The 18256-nt window shown below is 41.3% G+C and overlaps 1 protein-coding gene across 3 annotated transcripts; it reads right to left on the bottom strand.

Annotated features, from left to right (window-relative positions):
• Positions 1-1917: 1917 nt before the first annotated feature.
• LOC127648419 (kinetochore-associated protein DSN1 homolog) lies at positions 1918-17601 on the bottom strand. 3 transcript variants are annotated; one of them, XM_052133092.1, is made up of 13 exons: positions 17262-17601; positions 7939-8075; positions 7579-7735; positions 7288-7315; positions 6715-7000; positions 6550-6623; positions 6371-6443; positions 5233-5314; positions 5090-5140; positions 4898-4969; positions 3994-4141; positions 2645-2732; positions 1918-2412 (listed from the first exon to the last, which is right to left on the bottom strand). In XM_052133092.1, the coding sequence occupies exons 3-13, from the start codon at positions 7608-7610 to the stop codon at positions 2330-2332; spliced, it is 1017 nt and encodes a 338-aa protein (XP_051989052.1). In that variant the 5' UTR covers positions 7611-7735; positions 7939-8075; positions 17262-17601; the 3' UTR covers positions 1918-2329. The 3 variants fall into 3 exon arrangements, with proteins under 3 accessions (XP_051989052.1, XP_051989053.1, XP_051989051.1); XM_052133093.1 differs by having other exon boundaries at positions 7995-8075; XM_052133091.1 differs by having other exon boundaries at positions 7579-8075.
• Positions 17602-18256: the final 655 nt, after the last annotated feature.

The raw sequence follows: 18256 nt of genomic DNA, 5'->3' as shown, positions 1-18256 counted from the left end.
TGATGTGACGGCAGCCATAGCGCGCCAGAGCGCTCACCACACACCAGCTATTGGTAGAAAATAGAGTTATAGAGCCAATTTATGAATGGGGATTATTAAGAAGTCATGATTTAGAAGGGCCAATGGAGGGAATTTGGCCAGGACACCAGGGTTACACCCCTATGAGAAATGCTCAAGGATTTCTAATGACCACAGAGAGTCAGGACCTTGGTTTAACATCTCATCTGAAGGAGGGCATAAATTGGGGCATTAGGACCCACACAGACCAAAAGGTAAGTACCCCCTGCTGGCCTCCCTAATACCTCTTCCGGCAGCAACCTTAGTTTTCCCCAGGAGCTCTCCCATCCAGGTGACCAGGCTCAACCCTGCTAAGCTTCAGTGGGCAACCAGTCTTGAGCTACAGGGTGATATGGCTGATGGCCACTGAATGTAATTTGGCATAATCGTTAATAAATTGAACATTTTTACAATGATTCACTTTGAAATTATGAATAATTGATACTGCAGGTGAAGAACAGTCTGAACAAGTATCTTCCTTTCAAACAAAGTATCTGTTACTTTATATCTTTAGTTTGATTAGTCGAGATATTTGACTTTTCAGTGGTGACTGATTTTGTTTTGGTGCGCACACATTCCCCCGTCACCTCCCAATGTTCAAATGAAACCAGGGTTTGTTGTGACAACTCACCCCATGTAACAATATGGCCCGCTATTGTGTTGTCACAAAACGTCAGTGTGATTTCAGTGTTTTACATGTTTTCTTAGGGCAGAAACTCTACGAAATTTTAATTGAAATAAAGTGACAACTAGCCCTGTTGTCGCCAACATTTGCACATATGTTCAAATATAAGTGTCATCTACAAATAACTGTATATATATATATAAATTCCCTTTAAATTATGGGATGTGATACGCTGTTAATAACATATAAAAAAATATAAATTTATTTTTATAATACATATATGTATATATATTTATATTAAAGTTTTGAAATCCCAAATACTTTTATTATTAAGTATTATAAATTGTAATCCATTTTACAGGTTCAACAAAGCAAAATCTTTCCGTGCACTCCCTGGAACCTTCTGAAGAAATAGTTCACCCTAAAATGAAAATTCTCTCATGCCATCCCAGATGTGTATGACTTTCTTTCTATCTGCTGAACTCCAATGAAGATATTTAGAAGAATATTTCAGCTCTGTAGCTCCTCACAATGCAAGAGCATAGTGACCAGAACAGGTCAATATATAAATCTTTTTTTATTTTTTTTTTTAAATACAAATTCTTCTCACTGTCCAATAGGTGGTGATATGTACAAAGAATGTGAATAGCCAAAACAAAAGGGAAGTGAAAATGTATTGTAAAAAAGGACTTCAATATTGATCTGTTTCTCACCCACACCTATCATATCACTTCAGAAGACATGGATTTAATCAATGGAGTCATATGGATTACTGTTATGCTGCCTTTATGTGCTTTATGGAGTTTTAAAGTTCTGGTCACCATTCACTTGCATTATATGAACCTACAGAGATGAAATATTCTTTTTAAAATCTTAATTTGTGTTCTGCAGAATATATTAAGTCAGACACATCTGGGATGGCATGAGGGTGAGCAAATAATGAGAGGATGTTAATTTTTGGGTGAACTAACCCTTTAAAATACCCCCTGAGATACACATGCACCTAATTAGGAATAACTGAATTGTAGGACAAACAGAACATTTTAAGGACCATTTAAAAGCCATTGAGAGCTTAAATAGAATCAATTTCCTTTAAAATTTTACATTACAATATTGTGAAAATACTGAAAAAAAGACAAATATTTATCTATATGTTAAATGTTAAGGCATTTAATAATACACAAATCTTATAAAATTTCACAAAAAACAAAAAAAAAAAAAAAAAAAAACCACACTATACAAAAATCTTTCAAAAGAGGATAAAAGCAGAGCTTTGAATCACTAGGTGAATAATTAGACATCTAGTGCCCATTTTGGTGCATCATGTACTAATTCTAAAAGTTTGTAATCTCTCATTTAACATCAGAGACAAATGAAAACTAGATGATGCATGTTTTAAAGTCATCAATTCAAGTTACTGTCCATACAGAGAACTCAGAGAAAACTTGGAGCTATAAGTCATATACTCATTTGCAATAGTTACTAAAACAAAGAGCATGTGTATTTCAAAAGAACAAATAAACGTTACAGGAAAAAACAACTAATGTTACAAAGGTTAATCATGCATAGCCAAGATTGTATTATAATATCAACAGAAGTTTGCGGTGTAAACACTGAATCATATGCAAGTAATTGCAGCACTGTACACTAGGAGGACACATTAGATACGGGTCCTTTCATCAGCTGTCTGACTGGAGATGAAGGGAGATTTTGGAATCCAGCCCTGCAAGCTGTGGGACAAACAAGAGCGCCAGGTGTTTAATGTAATGACCATGACCAATCTCACACAGTTGTGGATTACAGTAATAATGTCACAGCAGCTGTTTTATCTTGCACTCATTTCACTCTGTAGGTGGAGTGGTATTATATGATGATGTGGGTTTTGCACCTGAATTTGAAAATTAAAAAAAAAGAGGAGTCTATCCATTTTATAAAGCAAATTAAAAAACTTAATGTTCTCACCCAGTCTGGCACTAGTCTCCTTTACCAGTAGCTGAGATTTCTCATGAAAAGACAGCAGTTCCCTCATTATACAACACTGAGAGTCCATCTGTGAAGAAAAGACATGAAAACACATGACAAAAGCTCTCAGAGCAGTTTTGAGTTTTATTTTGAGATGACTGCAATATTTTGAGAACACGACAGCTAGCAAATAAATGAATTAATTTAACCAATTTTTACAATACAACTTACTAATAAATTCCACTTTTTAGGCAATGTCCATAATAATTAAAAAAACGCATTGATTTTGCCATGTTTACAACTCTCATCCACACTAGAGCGGCGTTTCGAACGCATACTTTGGAAAACAGTGATGTTAGGAAACGGAAAACAATTTTCAGACTTAAACCTATTAATGCGATCTTTACCTTATTTTGAAGAACACAAATTTATTTTCAAGTGACTTTCATTTTTACATTATAAAATATTCATAACAAAAAATTAAAAGCTGGAATACAGTGTTTGTTGATATTTTCATTCCTGTTTTGCAGAAGCCTTGAGTGTACCCAATGACATACCAATGAGACAAAACAAGCCATTACTGAAAAATAATCAAGTGAAAGCACATTTTGACTCACAACATGGGAAAAATACTTTTTTGTCAAATGAGATAAGAATTAGAGGTAGGCCGATATATTGATTAATCAGTGCCAAGTGACAATATTTACCATGTGTTTATCCTCACTTTATTGCACATTTAGTTTTTTTGATTAATCAAGTGTTTTAAATTTAAGTGAGGGCATCCAAAGAAAATTGTGACCATGGAAACTTGCCCCATCAGCAGAAATATCGTGTCTCCAACTTTATACCTTAAATATTGATTTGTAAACTGAGCCAAATTTCCATCATTTTAAGAAAAGAGTCCCTGGTGTATTTCAGGCTTATTTACCGTTAAAAGTCCCATGTAATGCAGCAAATCTTAATTTTTTTTCCCAATATTTATTGGGATTTATTAATATGCTCCACACACCTGCAATGGGACAATGATGTGCAACTAACCAAGCAACGTTTTTAAAGGAATAGCTCACCCAAAAATTACAATTCTCATTAGTCAACCTCTATTCAAGATATCTAAAACTGCAAACACTGTATCTAAAGTGAAGAATAGCGGTGCTGGTAACCTTTGGTGTCAATGGGCATCTTGTTGGAGGAAAAATAGATGACACAAAATAAAGGGAAATACAAATATGTATTTGTTTTTTAAGCAAATGCCTTAATTGGTAAAGGGTCTAAATACTTTTGCAAGGCACTGTATTTGATATTCAATGTATTCTAACAGCTTAAGCCTGCAGAAAGCAGTATGGTCTTACCACTAGCTCCATGTTTCGGAGTAGTTTTTGCTGCTTGATGAGCACTGACTTGTAGTCAGGTTTATTCAGAATGAGTTGACTCTGTGAGGACTTGGCAAAGCAGGATGGATCCAGTGGAACTCCTTTCTCTTCTCCACGCTCCACACACCTGCAATGTGACAGTAATGTACAACTAACAAAGCAATGTCTTTAAAGGGATAGTTCACCCAAAAACGAAAATTCTCTCATCATTTACTCACCCTCATGCCATCCCAGATGTATATGACTGACTTTCTTCTGCCAGAACACAAAGATTTTTAAAAGAATATTTCAGCTCTGTAGGTTCATACAATGTAAAAGGTCCAAAACTTAAATTTCAACTATGAAATTACTTTTGACCAGCCCTTCTGTGCATTTACTAGAGGGCCTCATTTGTTTTTTGGCAATTCACATTTTTTTGTGCATTTCGCCACCTACTGGTCTGTTTGTGAAAGTATGATTTATTTATTGTTTTCCTTTTCTTCCTCACTTTTTTGAAAGTGCATAGGAGGGCTGGTCGAATGTGGCTATTCATAGAAAAAAAAGACTTAAATATTGATCTTTTTCTCACCCACACTTATCAAATCCCTTCAGAATATATGGATTTAACCATATGAATCACTCTTTTGCTGCATTTATGTGATTTTTGAAGCTTCAAAGTCATGGTCAACATTTATATTATATGGACATACAAAGATGAAATATTCTTTTAAAAATCTTTGTGTTCTGGCAGAAGAAAGAAAGTCACATATCTGGGATGGCATGAGGGTGAGTAAATTATGAGAGAATTTCCATTTTTTGGTGAACAATTTCTTTAAAGTGTATGAGGCAGTCAATCTCTCTTCTATTCATCTGTGTGCTTGTGCATGTATGTAGCTGTGCTCACTTGTCCAGTTCATCAGCTTTGGTCCGGTGTTTATTTAACAGAGACTCCCATGACATACTTTCAGCCTGTAACCTTCAAAAGTACATAATGTCCATTAACAGCCTTAATAGAAAATGTCAAATACAATGGTAAGAATTGAAATTAGTGTGAAACTGTATTGCATTACGCGGCAAACATCAGATAGAGAACTACCTGTCGATGTCCTCCTGAATGCGTGCAGTGGTCCCTTTAACAAGCGGTTCACTACACAAACAAAAGAAGAAATCAAGCGTGAGTGTGCAAGTGTCTGTATTCCAGCAGTGATTAATAAAATCAAAACAGAAAGGGTATTTTACCTCTCTACGCTTGGGAGTGAATTCTGAGTTTCTCTGCTGATCTCTTTGGCCAGACTGTCCCATTCTTCTTGCAAAGTCTCAACTGCAAGAGACGAATGTTCATTAACCTCACATAAAAAACACATACACATTTCAGCTTGTAAATGTTTTGATGTTTAAGGCAAACTCTTTTATTTTCAAGACAAAGGTGCTGTGTATAATTTCCGCACTAAAAGGAAATTATGACCCCCATCTGCGATTTGGTCGGACAAAGAGCTAGATGTTTTGATTGACCCACAGAGCCACTGTTTGGGGAAATCCACCTACGAATTACATATTTATAGTTGACTCTGCATAATAAACAGGGATAAGAGGGAAAATGTATACACTTTTTAAAATGTAGTTAAAAGTAAATGCTCCGTTAACTAGTAGAGAACGATCTATAGTGGCTTTTGCTGATGGAAAAGGCAGATAACCGATTAATGGATTTTAAATCCATTTATAGAATTAAAAAAAAACTTCCTAAGTCTTTGACGGGCACAGACACTGAGGCTAGAAGAGTCCAAAATGAATAAAATCCCAGAAACTGTTTATTGCGCAACCAAAATCCAAATAATAACCAGAAAAATAAATTAAAGTTTTGGCTCAGAATGTGGGACTTTAAACAAGCCTAAAACACACCAGGGACTCTTATTTTGAAATGACAGAGACTTTATTTTGAAGTATTTACCCATTTCAAATGTTTATAGCCCATATACTCAACAGATGAAGGGTTTTCTGTATATTTCACCAGGTTTAATGAGGAAAAAGGTTTGAAACACGATGCATGTGCCATCGGGCCACGTTTTCATTCAGCCTCGCAAGCCCTCGCTTCAATTTTGAACACTTAATTATCTTATCAAAATCGCAAAATATGCATTGAAGTGAGGATAAAAATATAGATATTGTAAATGAGAAAATATTTAGATACTGCAAATAATAATAATAAAAAATAAACTTAAACTAAAAAAGGTTTTTGCCAATAACCGGTAAATCCCCAAAAAAAAAAAACAATTATCGGCATCGATTAATCAGTAAAACCAATGTATCGGTCTACCTCTATTAACTAATTAATATCAAAACATGTTGCACTTTTTAAGGTAAATTATGAAACACTAACCTTGAGTCTGAAGCGACTCCATATCAACACCAGGAATAGTGTATAAACTGCTTTTGACCCTCTTCACTGTCCTCTATGTACACAAAAAGGAAAAATAAGCTGTTGAAACAAGGCGGCGAGAAAGCGATTTGTGATCAGACTGGCAGAATTTAAACTGGATCAAAACAAGCGTCATTTACCTGCATTGCAGCTTTGAAAAGCTTTTCCAGTCTCTCGTTGTCAGGTAAAGACAGACTGATGGTTTCACATAGGGCTAAAACACATACAAAAGAAAAAACTTGTGATAATATCATGGCTATATAATTTTTGCAAAGCTCAAGTGAGAACAGTGTTTTGGCACTCACGCTGTGAATTACTGTGGAAGGCTGGGAGGGACCTCCTGCCTCTGGACGATCTCCTCCATGATTTCCTCCGTGAGCGAGGACTTTGCTCTGGAGCAGTGAAATTCATGCTCATTGTTTCTCTAATACCGTCCTCAACAGAGCTCATCTTGGAGTCCTTCGGCCGCTCCTCCTCCCCTAATGTTTGGATCACTGCAGGAGCAGGTGATGTGCAGGGAGACTTCAGAGGAGGACCTGAGATGTGATTACTATCATGTGGCCGCTTGATCCCGTGAGAATCTTCTGACACCTAACCGCCAGAAAGAAACAGATGAAATACAGTGATGACCATGCTTAACTATGAAAACCTTAAAGACAGTGAGACAAAGTCAAAGATGGGTTAGTTGAATCATATGCATAATTACATTAAAAATAATTAATTTCAAGGCCTAGTGATGTGGGAAGCTCAAAACACAAGATGCATCAATGTATACGATTTGAAGTCGCTTTGGATAATGAAGAAGAAGAAGAAGAAGAAAAAAGCGTCTGCTACATAATTACATGCAAATGTAAACAAAGCACAGAAAACATATTTACCTCAGTGTGGGCGGCGCTGACATCACACCTGTCAAAAACATCAAACGGCAATTGTATACATTGGTATGTATTAGCTGTATTTAAGTTGTTATAGTTTTATATTTCAATAACACAAAGATAGTTTCAAAATATTGCTTGTTGCCACGTTCAGTGGCTGTTTTCGGCGGTATTTTATGATTGTAACCGCTCTCTTTCACTTATAATTCATTATAGAAGTATAATCAGTTGTGAAAGTAGAGCATTTATTGTGCATATATACATAAAGCTTGTTGTAAAGAAAGAAACACTTACCGTTCTACTCTATCATTCTGAAGCTCCGCCATTTTCTTTCGAACGAAGCCCGCGCAGTCTGTACGCAACGCCCACTTTCACCTCCGCGGTGGATCATGGGAAATGTAGTCGTGTTTGATTTTCTATGTCCAGGCTTTGTCCCCCTTCCGTTTTTGTTCTGGTTAAATCACTCACTCGTTTAAATTTTTAGAATTGTAAATTATTAAATAAAATCTTCACACGTCTGATCTAGCCTTGTGCATGAGTCAGAACAGCCACTGCAGGTCAAAATGACTAATAAAATTCTACTCTAGAAAATTACATAGGCATAAGGGGGGCAATGGAAGCAAAGGGAGACATTCACACATCATTTATATTTACCTTTTCAAGATAAAGTGCTCAAAAAAAGGTGAGAAAGTTTAACAGGTAAAGTGTACCCAAATACATTAGTCTTCTCAATCTTAGGAACCCTTCACGTGCTCACTGCAATAGAGCTGGTCAGATTGTAGTCCCAAAACCTGGAAGAGAATTCGCATTTTCCTATGGGTTTTTATAATGGCACTTTTGAATGTATATGTAAAATAAGGTCTGTGGTAAACATTACTTGAAGACACTTCAAGTGAAGGGCATTTTGTTTTATAACACAAACTACACACAGTCATACATCAAATGTGAATTTTGCAGCTGCTGAGTTAAAAAAAAAAAAAAAACGTGTTGTTAACGTGTTGCCAGGTAAGGACTACAAATACCATAAACATGCATGCTATATGAAATGGAAAACCATTGTTGTTCTTATCTTTATGTTATAGGCCTAGAAAGTATCTTTAAATAGTTTTTACCATGGACCCAGAGCCATATAGAGAGAGAGTTGCGACAACTCCATTGACTCCAATGGAACGTTATTTTTTTACAGCAATGGCGGCTCGTGGAGCCTCTCAATAGTTCCCGGAAGTAGCAGCAAACACATGCAGCGCCGTAGCGATGAAGCAGAACAAACAGTTTGCGACGCACTTTTAAAAGGTGAGACGTTTAAAGAGTAATATTATCTTATTCTGTATATTATCAGTACATCTAAATAAAAATTACTTGTAAATTAAAACCTTATAGTTGAGTATCAGAGTTTCCGCTAGAAAAAAAATGGTGCCGGTCACAGAGGTTTCGTTTTACGGACATTTTGATGATATGCCGGTCAAATGTATCGCCTCTTAATTAGTCAAGTTGAGGAAAACTGGAGGCAGTCTATGTAACTTAAAAAATGACATAATCAGGCCGTATAGAATGCAACATATTATTATTAGCTTAACTTTCAAATAGACGAAAAAAAATACATGAACGTCCGATTGGCGTCAATCAACGGCAATTGTTTTTTACTGTGGTTTCACACACATTCACTTTTTGAAACATTGAGGCACGGATGTACCTAATACAAATAAATAAAACATCTCCAGTTAACTAGCAGATCATTCATTTAGTCCGTTATTAAATAAGAGATCTAGCGCTAAAATCTGTTGTTTTTGAAATCAAGCTGAGCGCTCGTGTCCGCTGCTATCAGTTGCATGGACGACGCGCTGCGTGAGTTGCGCAATCTTCACTAGGACGCGCGTTTCAATCTATCGCCGTTGCGGAGACTCTCTATTAATTCCGGTGAAATCACAAAATAAAATGCACACAAACGTGTCCCTGCTTGATATAGACTGTAACCATGCACTGATGAACATAGGCTAATCAGTTTTGATGATAGAGAAAAAAAACTGCACGAATGCGCGGATTAGAAGCACTGATCTATCTATAATGAGATGTTCCTGATTCACCATCGTCTGGCCTCTGAAAAAAGCTTTTAAAGCTAGTCTGCCTGGGCCTGGCCATATTTGAAACGTCTCACTCAATCGTTCGTTGTTTAGGTCTATATTGCAGCCGTTTTAGGCGTGCGCTTTATTTGAAATGCAGCATGCGATGTTGTTTCATAACTTTCAAACGATAGAGCCTGTTCCTTTATAACATAGCAAAAGATCGGTGTATTTTTGCTTTATACATTTTAGGCTTATTCTCAAATTCAGATTGTGTTAGGGGGACGGGATTATTAGGCAATTTTAATCGGACAATTTGACCGGAGAGATTTAATTTTGTCGGACATTTAATTTTTTTACCGGTCAATGTCCGGTAATTACCGGACAACGGAAACCCTGTTGAGTATTACTCATTAAATTAGGAATTAAGGGATGTTATCGGATAACTAACAGATTAGGCAAGGATTGGAGCTGGATAAAGTTAGTAACGAACACCCTATTAATTGTAAAATCTTTGCAAATGCCTCACACATTTTTTTGTTGTTGTAATTTTTATTTATATTTAGATTGCTCCTGCTGACTTGAGCCAACCATTTTTTTCTCCTCTCCATGTCAGTGGGGAAGCCATACATTCGCACACCTTTCTCTGAGCGATTGGAGCATCCACATGCAGCACAGCAAACCATGGTGAAGACTATGCAACGACAACATGAAAGAAAGGACACATACAAATTGCTTGGCATGCTATTTAATTTATTAGAAATGTATTCATGAATTGCTGTAAATAGTTATTGCATTTATTTGAATAAAAATACAAAAAAAAGTAATATCGTAATATGTTATTACAATTTAAAATAACTGTTTTCTATTTTAATGTATTTTAAAATGTAATTTACTCCTGTGATGCCAAGCTGAATTTTCAGCCTCATTACTTTTGAACGGCAGTTTATATACGAGTATGCTTAAGTTGTTTTAAAGCTGAATATATTGTGTATATGAATAAGTATTGTAAGAATTATACATTAGATATGTAATATTTATAATACATAAATAATTATGTTACTACATATAGAATTGTAAACAATAAGCTTCATTTCACTAAATTTTACATTTACGTAACTGCTGCTAATAGTTAATAGGACTAGTTCATTGACCCATTGTGCGGTGCGAGCTGGAAATCACCTGTCACCAGCCTGTCTCTGTACTATCTGAAAAGTCATAAATATGACATTAGTTACCATGCGATTAGTGAAAACAATGAACATGAGGTAACATAAAAAGGCAACAGAAACCCTAGCCTGAAATAAGTTGAGGCAAATAATGGTAAGCGAACACTAATCCTCAAATATTAGCTGATTTGATCTTTAAAAAACAACATCACTGTAACAACATACTCATGCTACATACATATGTCGGTGTGTTACATAAATATATAAAATAAATGCATTTATTGACTACTAATTACCAGAAATCGCAGTTCTGTCACTCTACTCTAACAGAATGGAATGACCGCAAAAGCACTTCCTGGAACTATCTGAAGTCTACGTGAATCACGTGACGATCAAGCATTTAGAACTTCCGTTGTCGCAACTCTCTCTCTATATGGCTCTGCATGGACCTTACTCATAAAATGCGCTGTAGAATTTAAAGGGATAGTTCACTAAACAAATGAAAATTCTCTCATCATTTTCTCACCCTCATGGCATCCAATATGTGTATGCAGTGGTTAAATTGGCTTCCCTCTCGAGAGGTCTCTCCTATTGCGTAAGTAGCTTACGCTATGGGAAAACTCAGTTTCTCGAGAAATATTGAAGTCTTTATGTAAAACGCATTGCAGCTGCACAGCAGACAGCAATGAGCGAGGCAGCTCGGTCATTGGCTGTGCTGCGGCAACTTGCTCGAACCAATGACGGGGCGACTCTGAACGCGCAACCAATGAGCGCGCTTCGCGCTCGCGCGCTCAGAGCCCGCCAAGATGGGCGTGGCTAAGGCTATATATTAGGCGCCCCGTCATGAGAGTTCTTTAGATTTAATCTCCTTCAGCAAAGACCTTCTCTTCGCTGGATCCTCCGGATTATTGGAGTCTTTTCGCCTGCCGTCGACAAGCCTACAGCAGGACTGCTACGAGGACGCCGGCGCCTTCAAAGCCTTCTGCTACGCCATCCGGCGCATCACCTTGATATCCTTTTACTAAGCTACTTTGCAAGTGTTCGCCTCTGCGACGCTTTTTTGTAATTTAGTAAAAGAGCAAATTCGAGGCGTTGTTTCAAATGCCTTCGACCTGCGCCTCGTGCAGAGGCCCTCTTCCTGACGGGGACCGTCACATTTTCTGCGCTCGCTGCCTGGGACCTGACCACGCAGAAGCTGCTCTCACTCGAGGCGGATGCCCCGAATGTGACTCCCTGGGCCTCACGAGCTGCGCGCTCACTTTGCCGCCTTCGCCGCGAACGAGCCTGCTACCACCGTGCTGCCATCCCCTCTGTTCGAGCCGCGCAAGAAAAAGCGCCGCTCACGGAGGCCGCCAGAGCACGCGGACTTCAGTGACGTCACGCCGGGCCAGTCCCTGCGTGCTTAACCACCACCCGAGGAATCCCTGCCGCCAGTTCAATTCACGCAGGCAGACCAGCACCCCTCCGGTGCGGTGGGTCTCGTCTCGTTCGGCGCATCAGGGGACGACGGTGAAAAGGATGACAGCCTTTCCATTGACGCTGCATCCGACGACTGGCCAGGCTCGGCCTTCGACCCCGTGCCGTCGACATTAGCAGACACAAGCAGGGGCACCAGCATGGACTCAGAGATCGTCCGCATCCTGTCCAAATCCGTGGAAGACCTCGGGCTCGACTGGTCTTCTCCAGAAGAACCCGCCCACAGCCGGCTGGATGAGTGGTTCCTGCAAGGGCGCCGGCAGGCCCCTCGACAGAGACCCTCCCCTTTCTTCCCCGAAGTTCACGACGAACTCACAAAGTCGTGGAAAGCCCCGCACTCTGCTCGCCTGAAGCCTTCTTTCTCTTCCTCGCTCTCCTCGGCGCGAGAGAAAGAGGCTACGAGGGAACCCCGCCCCTCGAGGAGGCTATGGCCAACCATCTGTGCCCACCCTCCACTGCTGGATGGAAAGCCAAAGCTTCTCATCCCTCGAAGCCCTGCCGATCTACCTCAGCTCTCGCCGGTCGCGCATACGCCGCCGCCGGCCAAGCTGCGTCAGCGCTTCATTCCATGGCTGTGCTGCAAGTCTATCAGGCCAAACTTCTCCGCACCATGGACGAGTCTGGACCTGAACCTGAGGCTTTCAAGGACCTGCACAGCGCCACTGATGTAGCCCTGCGAGCCACAAAGGCCACCGCCCAATCCGTCGGCCGGGCCATGGCTAACCTGACTGTCCTTGAGCGCCATCTGTGGCTGACGCTAACAGAAATGAAGGACGCGGATAAGGCGCCATTCCTCGACGCGCCTATCGCTCCAAGCGGCCTGTTCGGACCGGCGGTAAGAGAGTTCGCTGAACGCTTCACTGAAGCCCAGAAGAATTCGCAGGCTATGCGTCACTTCCTGCCCAAGCGCTCCAGCTCGTCACAGAGCCGCCAGAGACCGCCTCAGCTGCAGCAGCGAGCCAGGGCGGCGCCTCCCGTCTCCCAGACCTGAAACGGACGCTCGACGCCGCTCGCGTTCCGCTAACCGAAAGCAGCCGCCTGAGCGACGGGGACCTCGGCCCAAGATCGTGCTGAACCCGGAGCCTCGTAAGTCTTCCTAGCCATAGGAAGAAAAAGAGAGAGTGCGTGTCCCGCAAAAGCCGGACCACTCTCTCAAAAACGTGTAAAACATTACCCAGTCCCCTTACAGGCGGCTGGAAATGTCTGTACAGCAGTCAATGGGCCAGTCACAGAACTCGCTCACCTACAATCAAACGCCGTTTTAACGGCAACACACAGAAATCACAAAAAGAGTCATTTTCTGCCTGTGTCACTAAGGGGTCACGTGTCCACACTAAAGTGCGCATTCCCACATATCAATACTGTCCAAACAGTGCCGAATACTTCCCCAGCTCAAGCTGGACGCCCCATAAATGTGGATTGTGTGCCTATTGTCATGTATGCACCACTACACACAAGCACTGTTCCCACAGTTATAAACACTTCCCCAGTAAAAGCGGGAAATACTGTAAAGGTAGCGCGCGTGCCTGCTGTCATGCATGCACCCCTACACACAAACACTGTATGCATGCCCAAAAACCCTCCGCCGCGAGCGGGAGGCTTTATGAAAATGGCGCGCGTACCTACTACGGTATATGAACCCCCACCCATAAGCGCTGCCCATACAGTTTCAAACAGTTCTCTGGCTCATGCCGCGAGCATCACAGATGCGACGCGCGAGCCAAGAAACTCCCCGCTAGGAACGGGAAGCTTTATGAAAGTGGCGCGCGTGCCTATTTGTAACCCGGACACACACACACACACAAGATGAGACAGTCACAATGTAAGTCAACAAACTGCTTTTATTAAATAAAGAGCAGGCGAAGGTACAGTAAGGAAAATCCAGGTGGAGAATGGTCAGGGAAAGCGTAGAGTCGAGAGCCGGGGAACGAGGATATAACAAAAGGGCAATAGCAAATAGAGTGGTCACGGAAAGCAAGGGGGTCGAAGTCGGGGTAATCAGAATAACAATAACAAGAGGGTAGAGGACGGGAAAACAGTTAACAACTAGGGAGCTGGCAAGCTAAAAAGGTAACGAGTAGGGAGGTCAAAACTAGGTGAGACTAGCGGGGGTCAAGACACGGGGAACTAAATACAATAACCAACCCCCAACAAACGAAAGGATAGTGAGTTATATAGGGGCGAGTGCAGGTGTGAACAATGACAGGTGATGAGACGAGTGCAGGTGAAGCACTGGAAGAACCAGACGTGGTTTCCAGAACTAATGCAGATGATGCAATCTGCCCCATGGCCGATTCCGTTGAGGCTGGACCTCCTCAGGCAGGCCAACGGGATGATTCTTCATCCCCGCCCCGATCTGTGGGCCCTTCATGCATGGCCCCTCAACGGGTTCCAGAGAACCTCCCCAGCGGAGTGTTGAGAACCATCACTGAGGCGCGAGCGCCCTCTACGAGGCGCTTATATGCCCAAAAGTAGAAAGTGTTCAGTGACTGGTGTGATACCAAGAGCTTGAACCCCAAATCGTGCGAGATACCAAGTGTACTCGCCTTTTGCAAGAGCTGCTGGAGGCGGGCCGCACACCCTCCACGCTCAAAGTCTATGTGGCTGCCATAGCGGCGTCACACAATCCTGATAAAGAACGCTCATTAGGGAAAAACGACCTAATCATTACGTTTCCTAAGAGGCTAGGAGGATGAACCCTCCTCGCCCCCCCTCGGTACCGATCTGGGACCTGGCCACGGTCCTGGATGCACTCAAGAGTGCCCCGTTCGAACCTCTCCGAACCGTGCACCTTAAACAGCTCTCGCTCAAAACTGCGCTCTTGCTGGCACTCGCCTCACTCAAGAGAGTGGGCGACCTGCACGCGCTGTCATCAAGCGTTGCTTGCTTGGAATTTGGACCTAACGACTGCAGAGTTGTCCTTAGGCCAAAGCACGGGTATATTCCTAAAGTGCTCTCCACACATTTCAGAGTACAGGTGATATCTCTGGCAGCGCTATCGTCTCCAGCAGACGAAAGCGACGCTAATTTACTCTGCCCGGTCAGGGCGCTCAGAGTATACTTGGAACGTTCTGCCTCGTTCAGACAGACGGAACAATTATTCGTATGCTTTGGCGGCCGCACTAAAGGTCTCGCAGTTTCAAAGCAAAGAATATCGCGCTGGATAGTAGATGCTATAGCGCTGGCTTATGAAGCCAAGGGCCTTCAATGCCCCTTAGGCGTCAGAGCTCACTCTACTAGGAGCATGGCCTCCTCGTGGGCGTGGTCGAGTGGGATACCCATTGAGGATATTTGTGCGGCGGCAGGCTGGGCCTCGCCTTCGACATTTATCAGGTTTTATAACCTACAGGTCCCCTCATTGCAATCCAACATTCTATCAGCCTGACTGTAGAATGGACTGGAGTATGTATATGCTGAGCATTATCTCCTCCCTTATAAGGTCCGTCTCTGACTGACTTAGAGGGTTTTTATGCATATCAGTAAATAGAAAAATCAGTACATAAGATATGTGCTTGTGTTTTTACAATGAGCGCCCCACCATGGGCCACCTTGGGGCAAAGGCGCTCTGTATTATCCCATTATATAGCTCGCCGTTGGCCGGCTTGTTGAATAATCACTTTGCTTTATAGAGCGAAGTCAGCACGCACGGCGTTTTACATGGTGTTCCCATAGCGTAAGCTACTTACGCAATAGGAGAGACCTCTCGAGAGGGAACGACTCAGTTACTAACGTAACCTTGGTTCCCTGAGAGGAGGGAACGAGTATTGCGTAAGCTGCCGTGCTCGGTCAGTCGCTTCAGTCGATTGAACCTAAAGAACTCTCATGACGGGGCGCCTAATATATAGCCTTAGCCACGTCCATTTTGGCGGGCTCTGAGCGCTCATTGGTTGCGCGTTCAGAGTCGCCCCGTCATTGGTTCGAGCAAGTTGCCGCAGCACAGCCAATGACCGAGCTGCCTCGCTCATTGCTGTCTGCTGTGCAGCTGCAATGCGTTTTACATAAAGACTTCAATATTTCTCGAAAAACTGAGTTTTCCCATAGCGTAAGCTACTTACGCAATACTCGTTCCCTCCTCTCAGGGAACCGAGGTTACGTTAGTAACCGAGTCGTTTTGTTGGGAGGGGGAGCCCTAATTTACGGTGAATGGTCATCATTCGAAATCCCGCCGTAAAATGACTTAATGTTTTTTACACCAAAGTGGCTCTTTTTCCAGTATTAATGTGTAAGTTAGGGTTGAGTAGTTATTCAAACACAGTGAAGGGTGAGGGTCAAAATCCCTTGGCTCTTCAGATATATCAATACATATATATATATATATATATATATATATATATATATACTATCCTCAACATCCTCTCTCCTCCCTGAATCATCTGTGATGCAAAACAACAGGTACAGCACATAACTTATTGCAAATCAGCTTCAAACAACTAATTCATCAAGTGCTACATATGTCAAATTGTAGACCAATACCATTGAAGAAAATGTATTGGGAAGAGCAGATCAGTGGGATTGCCCTAAGATCCATCATGATTCTTGAATTTTCATGTACATTACCATAAAGTCATCACAAAAGAGTTATATTATAGTGAGTAAAGCGAGGTAAAAAAAATATTGAATATAAATAATTTATATTTTTTGACATAAATAGTCAAAATGATGTATAAGATCCTATGTTAAAGCAATACATGAATGACTTTAGTTCATTGACACACTATGGCATTGAACTGTATATAATTGTCATCATCTCTATGAGAATAATTCATCTGTCAAAATCCTTTCATTATGATCATTGAGATAAACAATGTTTCACTTTTAACTTTCTCTAAAGTAAAGTGACTTATTAATTGTTACCAGTTTCCATGCCTGATTCTGGCACAGCTGCTGCTGCTGCTCCTCAGTCTGTTGCTCATCTTTGCTACCCTCTACAAAACCATTTAATCAAATCCAAGTGTATATTTACTACAAACTAATATCACAAAACAAGTCACACATACATTTTATGTTAATGCTTATTGGTTATCCTTAGCGAAACAACACCTGATAATCAAGAAAAGTACACTCCGAACTGTAATCGAACCGTGATCTCCCGTGTGAGAGGCGAATGCACTAACCAAGAGCTACCATGCGAGATACGTCAGTCTTTCTAAGGAGGCTACAACATGTATTGGCAGTCGGTAGTGGACCTCTTGAGGTTCAGCCTACTGTGAGTGAAAGCCAGCTAGATGATGATCTTCAGACTTTAAGGACAAAAACAAATGTGAACTCTTACCTACGGACTTCTTTCGGAAAAATCCCCAAAGCCTCATTTGCTTAATTTTTGCTGTCTTTCCTGCTAACTGCTGTTAACTCGCCACTAAGTAACGTTAGTTGATGTCAACGACTGTGCAAGCTCCACCTCCTGGTCCTTGTAGGCCTACTGGAAAACTATGCAACATAAAACTATGCAACATAAAAGGAAATGCAAGTCAGGATAAATTAAATACAGGTTATGTTTAATCTATGGCAGGTCGACACTTGATGTCCAATGTAAAATCTGTCCTGAAGCAAAACTATAAAAGGTTGAGAAGCGCTGAGATAAAGTTACAGACAGGAGCAGGATATATTCGATCGCTCTAGCCGTTAGCGGGTTTCCATGGTAACATCGCTGTTACGCTTAGAATTGTGACAGTTTCCCATGATGGCTGTGGGCGGTGTGCTGAATCAGCGATTAATGCATTTATGACGTCTGATAATTCCATGTAGCCTGGGTGTCTCTGTGTAGTCTCGCTAATTATTCAGTCTCATATGCCATGTATTTGTCAGGAGTCAGGAGATGAAAAATAATTCAAGTGGAATAACAATATTTGGTGCTGAAAATATTGCACCAAATATTGGAGCTGAGCTCCGGCAGGGTGTGTTGTGGACCTGAGGAGGCGGAGCTGCGCTCCCGTGCGCTCCGGCCCAATTTAACCTCTGTGTGTATGACTTTCTTTCATCTGCAGAGCACACGGTTCTGTATGTCCATAAAATGCAAGTGTATACGTGCCAAAATTGTGAATCTCCCAAACAAAAAAACCCCATAAGACTCCAGTGATTAAATCCATATATTCTGAATCTGAAGTAATAAAAGTGTGGATAAGAAAAGATCAATATTTAAGTATTTTCCTCCCTGCCCAGGTGACGATATGCAAGAAGAATGTGGAGGTGAAAGTGGAGATTTAGAGTAAATTAAATATTGATCGGTTTCTCACCCACTATCATATCACTTCTAAAACATGGATTAAA

The sequence above is a fragment of the Xyrauchen texanus genome, chromosome 8, assembly GCF_025860055.1.
Source record: "Xyrauchen texanus isolate HMW12.3.18 chromosome 8, RBS_HiC_50CHRs, whole genome shotgun sequence".
In the NCBI taxonomy this organism is placed as follows: Eukaryota; Metazoa; Chordata; class Actinopteri; order Cypriniformes; family Catostomidae; genus Xyrauchen; species Xyrauchen texanus.
The sequence above is the reverse complement of the archived record's forward strand: the minus strand, read 5'-3'. Positions and strand labels throughout refer to the sequence as shown.